Raw genomic sequence first — 11,017 nt, forward strand, 5'->3', positions numbered from 1 at the left:
ATTAGAGGCATGAATGGTCATTGTTGGAGAAATGGGGTGGTTTGCTTGGCACACAGGAAATGCCCTGCCCAGGTGAGGTGCCCATGTTCTCAAGATCTCTCCCTGAATATTCCCCTACTTTTTCCACTCAGGCTTTTGCTTGGGTGGGCAAGCAATATGGCACTTTTTTTTTTTTTTTTTGCTTTGTCCTGGGTATTATCTGTGGGGTGGGGATAGGCAGGCTCTGAAGGGTTGGGCCTCTACTCCCCTCCCCTTTACCATTATCATCTGCGTCCAGATGGTCACAGGCTTCCTAATCTGAGATAATCAGAGAATAGCAGCTCAGCTGGGGCCCAAGCCTTTGTGCTGGGCTGTGATGGGCCAGCCCCAGCTGGAGAGACCCCACAGATAGGGCTCTGGGGCTTTGGAAGGCAGGGAGGGGCATGGGGCTGGCCCTGTGCCGGAGGGGATGCAAGGAGCAGATGATAGCTCTTCAAAAAGCAATCTGAGTGCACATAATGGGGAGCCCCAGATGGGACCTGGCCAGCCCCTCTGGGCCTTAGAAACATAGGCATAGGACCTGAACCTACTGGGTCTCCCCCACAGAATACATGATATCTTTTGTCCCCTCTCTCCTCTGGGCTCATTCCTCCTCCTCTAGCAGTTTTATGTTGCTGCCTGTAGAGCCTTGCCACCCAGGTGCTTTTGTGCCCCTTGTTGATATGGGGGATCTCACAGGTCCAGGTGCAGTCCCAGGCTGGCTGGGATCTCAGGCCTGGGGCTCTGGTGCCTGCCACCCTGGGCCTGCAGTTTGCTGTGAGCCTTGGCCTCAGTGCTACTCAGGGTCCCACAACTGTTCTTGTCCTATTTTGTTTCTGCTGCTTTCAGAGTCAGGGAGCCCTACCTCAGTCCTGGCTTCTAGCAGTGAGCCTGGTTTGTAATCCCCTTTTTAAAGCTTTATACCAGGGTCTGAACCCCAGAGCTGGATGGAGTTTCTCCCTTTCTCATGGTTTTATAATTCCAGTTTCCTATGGCTCGGACTCTTTAGTTGTTTGGCTTTTAATTTTATCTGTCATTGCTAAGTGCCTGAATTGGAAAGGGTGGTTTAGAATGAGAGAAACAACCTGACCAGAAGTGCTTCACAGATTGTAAAGCTTCATGAAATCTTGAGTCATGGACGCTGCCACTTACTAGGTATGTGGTCTTGGGCAAATCTCATCTTTTTTTTTTTTTTTTTTAAAGATTTTATTTATTCATGAGAGAGATAGAGCAAGAGGGGGGGGGGCAGGCAGACACACAGGCAGAGGGAGAAGCAGGCCCCATGCATGACATGGGACTTGATCCTGAGTCTCCAGGATCAGGCCCTGGGCTGAAGGCAGCGCTAAACCGCTGAGCCACCCGGGCTGCCCGAGTCCCCTCATCTTTTAAGGCAGTTCCTTTTCTGTAAAATACAAACATTAATAACTAGCTCGTTAAAAGTTAAAAAACTGCCAGTAATCTCAAATTTAAGGACAGTGATTACCTCTGGGAGGAATGTGGGAAGGAATGGGTTTGGGAATGGAGGTGCCTACAAAGGCATTTGTAATGATCTATTTCTTAAGCTAGATGGTGGAAACACAGATATTTTATTGTAAAACTGTACAAAAATATATATATATACTTTTTATGCATGAAATATTTCATAATTTAAAAAATATGTCCATACTGCCATTAGGAAGGTAAACAAGGTAACATATGAAGGTGCTTTGTAAAGAGTCAAAGCAGGGAGCAGATATTGGGCATTACTTCTCCAGACAAAGCAGGCTTGAGCTGGAACACAGATCCAACCTTTGAAGGAGGTTTTATTTCTACAAGAAAGGGGGCAATAAGTTAAGGGTCTATATACATGGAGGTGCCATGAGGAGGGCAGTGGTGAGCCTGAATTCCCCCTCCTTTCTCTGCTTCCTGGCTCAGGCTGTTCAAGTCTGAGTCACCTGCCCAGGGTCTGAATGATGGTGATGCAGCCATGGGAGCTGGTGCAGCGCTGTAGGGACGGCTGAGCCTCCACCTGCCCATTGCTGGGGTCAAAGGTGAAGACCTTGTCGGTGCTCTCCCCAAGATCATCCCGCCCACCAAGGATGTGGATCTTCCCGTCACACACAGTCACGCCGCAGCTCTCCTGGGGAGACAGAAAGCTAATCAGCTCTGGGGCTCCCTGTGTCCCTAGCTGGTCAGGCCAAACAATAAAACCTGGACACACAGAATATGAGCAGGCAGTCTGGATGACAGAAAGGCAGGAACTAAATGAATCTGAGTTCAAGCTCTGGCTTGACCCTTACTAAATGGCCTTAGGCAAGTCACTTAAGCTCTCTGGGCCTCAGTTTCCTCACCTGCAAAGTAAGAATAATAATAGTACCTTCTTCCTAAGGTTACCTTAACAGTTAATGGGGTTAAGCATTTTATAGTGCCAAGAATATAGTAAGCACTCCAGTAAGTGACAACAATCACCATGACCACCACTGCTGCACTGAGATCTCAGACTCAGAGAAGCCAAAAATCTCAAGCTTTTAGAATCACTGAAGGTCAGAACTGGCAGGGACCACCAATCTATGTAGTCTCTTTGGAGTTTCAGGGATGGGGACAAGTGGGGGCCAGAACATCCAGGGCCTGGACTTCCCTGGTCTGATTTACTAGGGCAGGGGAACTTAACCAAGTCCCTTCTCCATCCTGGACGCCCCACAACAGACTACTGGTTGTGGCCTTCAGGACAGAAGAGACTGCAGGGTCATTTAGATCAAGACGCATCCAAAGCTAAAGACTTGGGACTGGGCTTCCATGCTTTGGTTTAATTGGTGGCCTTGGGTGAAGCCTCAGTCTAAGGCTGGTCTCATCTGTGGAAAACAAGGCTGATTATCAAAGAACAAAGCTAAGGAACGATGTATAATTGCCGAGCACAGAGTCAGAGATAAGACTCAGAACCTCTGAGATCCATATCCTTAGACATGGGACTTTGCTCTCCCAAATGGAACCGGTACTAAGGCTGTGCCCTGGAGCCTCTACTTACCACAGGGCTGGGGAGGACAGCTGCCTCCCCCCAGACATCTGTGCCAGGGTCATAGGTGAAGATTTTGCTCATAAGGCCCCCCACCACATAGATGATGCCCTCAAGGGAGACAGCCTCGAGACACCGCTGTGAGAAAGGTGCTGGTGATCGCAGACTCCACTGGTCCTCCTTGGGGTCAAAGCACTGCACCTGAGGGGCAGGAGAAGGGACTGTGGTGAAGCTTCATCCTCCAACTGCCCTGCTGCCCACATCCTCCCATCTCTCCAGCAGGGGGACTCATTTGACACAATATTTGCCTGTGTCCACCAGGCCTCAGCTAGCATCTAGGGGTGGGGGGGGGGGGGTGGTAGAGGACACCCACCATCCCTGCCCTCAAGTGTTCTCAGTCTGGCTCCACACTGTAGCCCCAGCCCTGGACTCCCTTTGTCCAAAGCCTCATATTTCAAGGTCCAGGAAAGATCTGCATCTCAGAAAATAGAAGTACCATCTGCATTAGTGCTATAGAAGGTTCTTAGAGAGCAGGTACCCCAAAGAGATGCATTTCTTATTGCATACATTGTTACTTCCCCCCACTGCCCTGCGGTGCTCTGAGCTCATGACAAGATTTCAGCTGGGTGCCTTGCAGCCCCCGTTCATACAGCTGTCTACAGGCTTCTGAGGCCCACCACTGTTTATAACACCTTCCAGATTTTCTGAGAGCTTATACCACTTGCATGTTCACTTTGACTCTGTTTCCTCGACTGTTGCCTTGGAGACTCCTGGAATGGCCTATAAGGAACCAATGCTGCACAAGAAGGTACTAAAGGGCAGTTCTCCCAGCCAGCCCCAGGAAGGTGTGTGTAGGGGTGCATGAGTCGGAATATGGAGGGGTGAGGGATCCTAGTTCTAGAAAGATTCAGATCCTGGACTACAGACTTGTGAGGCCAGCAGGGGAGGGAGGAAGCTGCTATGAAGATGATTAATTTTTATTCACAGAAAGCCAAAAATGTCCAGCAACAGAAATTTTGGTGGATAGACTATGGGTCACCCACCCTGTGGACTATTCCACATTGAAACGTTGGCTGTGAGGAGTTTTTAAGCATGGGGAAAGTGCTTACATTTAAATGAGAATAAAAAGAAGAATGCAGAATTTTACTAACAATAAAAACACAAAGCTAAAACAGAAACACAAAAGTAGATTCAAAAGAAGCCTGGAAAGCAATGCACCAAAATATTAATAGTAATTATCCTTTGGGGGTGGAATCATGGGTAATTTTTTTGTTGTTATTTCTCTGTTTTCTAAATTTTCAATAATGTGTGGGTGTTTTTTTATTTCTTTGGAGGAAAAACATTTTTAGTTATCCCACCCTTGCCCTCAGTTAATTTTTAAAATCTATGAGAGCCCTATGGCACCAGCTCAAATATTCGGGTTCAGACCCGCTGTGGGACCTTGAGGTCATCCTCCCTTCCTTGCTGAAACGGAGTCACTCTTCAAGGCTGTGGGGAGTGAGAAAATGGATGAGGATTGAAAGTTACCAGCTCTGCTCTTGGCACCAGCAGGCCTCCAGTACCCCAATCCGTGCCCACCTTGTTTGTGCTGACACCGTCCTGCCCAGCGCCCCCAATCACGTAGATCCGGCCCGCGCAGGACACCACCGCTGCCGAGCTCACGGCCTCGGGGAGCGGCGCAGCGGCCACCCAGGTGTTGGAGAAGGGGTCGTAGCGTTCTACGCTGCGCAGGCGCCGAAGGCCATCAAAGCCGCCCACCGCGAACAGCTGCAGGTGAGGACAAGCAAGGGTGGGATGCAGGTGGAAGCCTCCGCTCTGTGCGGAGAGACTACCTCCAGACCCACACAGGGCGCATCCCAACACTGCCAGCACCTGGCCGGCCTCCCTAACAACTGGGGTTAATGATACCGGTCTCTGGGACGGGTATTAGCCCTGTCAGATACCTGGCACCAAGCTGATGCTTAATCATAACATCTGGTAATTTATTGAGGGTTTACCCACCTTACTTCAGTAATCCTAAGACATGCTTTTTTTCTTTTCTGAAATTGGGATGTAGCTTACAAAGATAATTAGTTTTAATTGGCAGACTCAAAATTCAAACCTAGTCTGGCCCCAGAACCCATGCTTTTGACCCGTGACCACTAGGCTGTACAACTATAGCCATTAGTTTGTATTACCATTAGCATTATTATGTAACTTCGGGCAAGTATCTTTCCTTTTTGGTGTTTAAGATTCCTTCTTTCAAAGAGACTGTCCTATAGGACCTTCCCCCAGGAAGTCCACTGTCTGTACCTTGGGCCACAGGGCAGCAGCTTTTGTGTGTCCCTACCTGCCCCTGCATGACTGCCATCTTGTGCCTCCACCTGCCCTTGAGCAGTGAGGCCACCTTGATCCAGGTGTGCAGAGGAGTACTAAACATCCACACATCACGGCTGTTGATATGGCCTCCTAAGGAAAGAGAAGCAGCTGTTGACCCCAGGCCCTCTTGGGATCAACAGCACCACTAAAGACCTTGATACAAGGGCCTCCAGATCCAAAGAAGAGTTAAGGGTAGATGATGGAAAGGACTCCCCCCACCCCAACCCTTATGGATGTGAGACTCCTACCCAGTGACCTGGACATGTGCTTTGAATGAATGGTGGGAAGGTGTGAGGACAGAAGGGCAGGGAGTTTTGAAGGGAGAGACCTGAGAGATTTGGGGAGAAGGAGCTGATCTTCAGTGGGTGCCTTATGGTGGTATGCCAGGATCTGTACTCAGGGAGTAAAAGAGGGGGGTACTTAGAACTCAACTGGAGATAAGAGTGCAAAGTGTGCCCAAGACAAGCATCAGGGATGTGCTGGGGACAGAGCAGAAAGCACAGCCACCTGGGCTGGGGTGGGAAGAGGTAGAGAATGACTCAGTAACCCTGCGTTATTTCTGCCCTTACCTTCATTATGTCATGTCTGTTCTCATCCCTCCAGGAGGTGTTAGGATTATTGTACCCACTTTACAGATAGGAAACTGAGATGTGGCTTAGAGACCAGGAATGCCCTGCTGAAAGCCACATGGCCTTTCACTCTAGATCAATGACCAGAGCCAGAACTTCTAGTCTCCCAAGATGAGGATCAGTATGCCTTATGGGGCTAGGCCTTGGAATGCAAACTGCAGACTTTTCTTCCCCATTCCTCTTGGTTACTGACCAGGGACTCCTCTCTCAGGAGCAGCCTTTCCAGGGACAACCCTGACTACATCCCTCAGTCTGAGCCCATGAGTCAAGCTCCAGCTTTGTTTTGTAGACCTTGCCTTTGTGCATTCCCAGCAGAGGCCCTACCTGCTGCTCACAGGCCATCAGTAGCCTTGGATAAGATGTCCAGTAATAAAGTGTGGCCTGGATGGACCTTGAGATCTTTCTGGCTCATTCTTCTGTTGTCTTTCCCAGACACCCATACCCCTCCCTACGAGTGCAGTCTACCTAAGCCTGGAGTCAAAGCCTCCCTGATCTGACTCAACTCCCTTTCCTGCCTCATCTACAATACTTCCCCTCCTCTCCCAGACACAATCAGCACTCTGGAGACCCAAGTGCCTGGGGTTCCTTTCTGCACATTCTTGCCTTCATGCCTTTGGCTATGCTGTTCCCTCCAGATTTTCAAGGTCCAGCTGAAAAGTCTGGTGACAAAGTGAAGTCTCTCTGTCTCCCCCCTCTCCAGGGGAGTAGGGACTATTTTATTCTCTCTCTAGGGCCTGAATCTCAGAGAGGGCACAATCCATTGGTATCACACCAATTTGTGTTCCTTCTAGCTTTACCATTTTTGAGATAATGGGAAAATTCTTAACCTCCCTGTAAAATGGAGTTGTAAGGGAAATTGAGTAACTAACGAAAGCTGTGTAGCATAATGTTCTGCAGAGAATTGGCTAAACAAAAAGAAGTGGTTAATAATAATACAAATTGAAGTGGACATTGCGGATGAAGGTCGGAGTCATTCCAGTGACTGGCCCTGCAGGACTATATACCACTTCAGCCAGTAACTGTAGGTTACTGGGGGAAAATCCCACCCCTATCTCGTGGTTGGAGAGAAAAACAAAGGGAGTGGCATGAGAGAGGCAAAGAACCAATCCCCACTGCGCCCTATCCTCACCCGAGACATAGACATCATTGCGGAGAGCACAGGCAGCAAACTCTGAGCGTGTGTAGCCTGGAAGGCTGGGCAGTGGGGTCCAGCGCCGGCTCTCTGGATGGTAGGCATCAGTGAAGGGCAGCTTCAGGAGTCCCTTGCGGTCGCAACCACCGATGACCACGATCACTTCAGCTAGCTCCATGAATCTGGCGTGGGAATAAGCCCAATGCCCGTTGACCCACACCCAGGTTTTGGCGTCTCACATCCTCTTGTTGACCACACTGTACCATCCTGCTGCCCTTCTATGCCCTCATGCTCTTTCACACTCTCTGCCGCCCAATCTCATGCTGGACTCTGCCACTTTCAACCTCCTTTCCTAGTACTGATGGGAAGAGTCACCAATCCTTAACCCCAATCTACTGACCTCTAAATTACAGGAAAAGGATCTTTACAGAGCCCTTACCTAGGAAAGTCACCTCGTTTAATCCTTATGATAGTTTTATTAGGCAAGGATTACTATTCCTTTTGCAGAGAAGGAAATTGAGGCTCACTGACTTTGGCTTGCCAGAAGTCATGGTGCCAATTAAGTGAGACAGCTGGAATTCAAGCCTAGTTTGGCTGCCACTAACCCATTCTGTTTACCTTTTTCTTCCTTTCATCCCTAACTGTTAATTCTGCTGCCTCCCTCCTACTGTAACCATTTCCTAAACCCATTCCCTAATCACTGACTCCATTGGACCAGGATACACACCCTTTCAGCAAAACATTCTCCCCTCCCGCTAGCCAACCCCTCAGGCTCTGACCCCACCAGAATTTCCAAACCAAGCCACCTGGCCTCCTATCTAATTCCTTTGACAAATACTGAGCAGCTTCTTTGTACCTGGTCCTGGGCTTAGTGCTGGAGACACAGTGTAGTAAAACAGAGGCATCCTGTCTTCGGTCTCTGGGAGGGTGACAGACAGTCTTGGGCTACTCCACCCTAAGTCTCTTGGTCTGGCATTCCAGGGGTGGGAGAGTAGCCCTCTTTCATTTTTTTTTTTTCCAGGCCCTATTTATGTCCCTTACAGAACTGAGCTTTCGGAGGGTAAAAGCTGTTTTCAGTTACTCCCCACGTCAGGGCACCCAACACAAAGCCTGCACAGAAGCAGTACTCCGAATTACGGATGGATGGGCAGGAGAAAGAATGTGTACAAGCTGTGAGATCCCTGCCTCTTCCCCCACTGGACTGTCAATTCTTTAAGGACAGAATTCTCCACACCGAGCCCGTGAAATGTGTCCTGAATGAACGACCGAATCTCATTTCAGCGGCCCGATTAAATGACTGCATTAAAGGATGCCACAGGGGGCAGCCCGGGTGGCTCAGCGGTTTAGCGCCGCCTTCAGCCCAGGGCCTGATCCTGGAGACCCGGGATCGAGTCCCACGTCGGGCTCCCTGCGTGGCGCCTGCCTCTCCCTCTGCCTGTGTCTCTGCCTCTCTCTCTCTCTCATGAATTAAAAAAAAAGAAAAAAAAACTTTCTCAAATTAAAACAAAGGACGCCACAGGGCCGGGATGAGGGCGGGTGGGGGCTGGGGCCGTACCTCCGCGGCCGGGCCTGCAGCGCGCCCGCCTCGCGGCCCAGGATGAAGCAGGCGCGGGCCTGCAGCAGCAGCGGGCGGCACTCGCGGCTGGCCTGCAGCAGCTCGTCGGCCTCCACCTTCTCCAGGAAGTAGGCGGGCGCCAGCAGGGGCAGGCGCACGTGCTCCAGCAGGCGCCTCAGCTGCCCGCGGCGGGCCGGCGCGTCGTGGCGCACCCAGCGCATGGCCGCCTCGAACACCGCCTCCTCGCGCGCCACGCCCAGCGCCGGGTCGGCCAGCAGCGCCGCCACCTCGTCGGGCGCCAGCTCCAGGAAGTCGGCGTGGCGCGCCACCTCGACGAAGGCCTGGCGCAGCACGCGGCCGCAGCGCTCGGCCAGCGAGGCGAGCGAGAAGGCGGCGGCCACGCGGCGCAGCGCCAGGCTGTTGGCCGCGCGCAGGCGGCCCTCGAGGAAGCGGGCGCAGGCCTCGCGCAGGCCCGCCACGCCCAGCCGCTCGGCCAGCGCCAGCACGGCCGCCGCCTCGTCCTCGGCGCGCAGGCGCACGCCGGCGCCGTACACGTAGTCGAGCACCACGGCCAGCGCCGCCGCCGCCGCGCCGGGCGCCGCCTCCGAGGCCACGGGCGCCACGGGCACCACGGCCGGGCCGTGCTCCGGGCGCCCGGCCGCGAACAGGCTGCGGAAGTAGGCGCTGCCCGCGCTGAGCGCCGCGCGGTGGCAGGGGAAGTCGCGGCCGCCGGCGCGCAGCACCACGTCGGTGAGGGTGCCGCTCCGCCGGAACGCGTTCAGGGTCTGCAGGACGCGCTGCGCGTGGCAGGACGCCGCGCACGGCGCCGGGGAGCCCGCCTCCAACTCCTCCGGCGCCGGGCCCTCCAGCATCCTGTCGGGGGAAGGACACAGACAGCGTCGGAAACCCACCGGGTGGGGCGCGAGGGGGCAGGAGGGCCCTCCTCCGTCCGCTCCGTGCACTCGGGCGGGGTCCCTCCATCCAGAATCATCCGAATCCCAGCGGCCTCAGTGCTCTGGAGCCTGCCTTCCTGAGGGGCTAGGCCCTGCCTTAGCTGCCGCCACCTTCCCCTCTTCAGCCGTATTGCTCGTTCTGTTCTTCAAACTCCCTAAAATATTCCTTATCGATATCAGCGGAAGACAGATGGCAGGCTCTCAAATGGGGGTGATTTGAGGATAGTCTAATAAGGAAACGATTTACAAACACGGCGTTTAGGGCCTCTCACAAGGGATGAAGCAAGGCCTGTGGCTGCCAGCGGCGGGGAGCCTTTATCTCTCCCCGAGATCTGGAACCTGCACGAAATATCTATAGGAAGGCCCCCTTCCTGACAGGAGCTATCGAAGGGATTCAGGCTACCCTAGAAATACCCAGTGTGGTGTGGGGAGCTATAACTGGGCTCCCTCTTGCCACACCGTCTTGTCTCCTGATGTCCTGTAGGTGCTCCCCACTGACCAAATCCTGATGATTGATTGATACTTTATTTATTTGAGAGAGTGCGTGTGCATGTGCAGGAGAGGTGGGGGGGGGAACAGAGGGAGAAGGAAAAGCAGACTCCCTCCCTGCTGAGCGTGGAGCCCGAAGCCAGGCTCCATCCCAGGACCCCAAGATCATGACCCAAGCTGAAGTCAGATGCTTAATGATCAAGCCACCCAGGTGACCCCTGATGATTCTGTTTAACAGCCGCTTCTCCCACAGTAGGTGCTCATTTTTTTTAAAGATTTATTTATTTATTCTTAGAGACAGAGAGAGAGAGAGAGAGAGAGGCAGAGACACAGGCAGAGGGAGAAGCAAGCTCCGTGCAGGAAGCCTGACGTGGGACTCGATCCCGGGGCCTCCAGGATTACGCCCTGCTGCAGGGGGCGCTAAACCGCTGCACTACCGGGGCTGCCCAGTAGGTGCTCAATTAATATGTTTAAGGTTGTGTGAATGTATTAAGCTAGCATGTATTTAGAGCCTTTTCTGTGCCAGGCAGTGAGCAACACAGTCATAGACCTGCCCTCCTGGATCTCACAGCTTGTTGGGGGTCCCATGGTGGGGGGCGTGGCCACCATAGAAGGGGCACTAAACACAGTTGGAGGGGAGTCAGGGGAGGTGTCCCTGAGGAGAGATCTTCACAGTGAGAAGCAGAGGGGGAATTAGCCAGGCAAGAGGAAGGGACTTGTTCAGGGGTGATGTCTCCATTTAGAGAACAATCTTTGCTAAGGCCCAAAGGGTAGGAGGGCAGGAGGCTAGAGCCCAGAGCCCAGGTGGAGAGGGAAGTTAGCCCTCTCTCTAGTGAGTTCTGTCAGTGTTCTTGTGGAAGAACTATGGGGAAATAGAGCTGGCTCTGAGGA

At 52.6% G+C, this 11,017-nt stretch overlaps 1 protein-coding gene across 1 annotated transcript; it reads right to left on the reverse strand.

Annotated features, from left to right (window-relative positions):
• Positions 1 to 1,581: 1,581 nt before the first annotated feature.
• On the reverse strand, positions 1,582 to 9,564 carry KLHL35 (kelch like family member 35). Its single transcript, XM_072794658.1, has 6 exons — positions 8,685 to 9,564; positions 7,127 to 7,311; positions 5,340 to 5,458; positions 4,589 to 4,777; positions 3,023 to 3,211; positions 1,582 to 2,137 (listed from the first exon to the last, which is right to left on the reverse strand). The coding sequence occupies exons 1-6, from the start codon at positions 9,554 to 9,556 to the stop codon at positions 1,949 to 1,951; spliced, it is 1,743 nt and encodes a 580-aa protein (XP_072650759.1). The 5' UTR covers positions 9,557 to 9,564; the 3' UTR covers positions 1,582 to 1,948.
• Positions 9,565 to 11,017: the final 1,453 nt, after the last annotated feature.

The sequence above is a fragment of the Canis lupus genome, chromosome 23 (assembly GCF_048164855.1).
Source record: "Canis lupus baileyi chromosome 23, mCanLup2.hap1, whole genome shotgun sequence".
Lineage (NCBI taxonomy): Eukaryota > Metazoa > Chordata > Mammalia > Carnivora > Canidae > Canis > Canis lupus.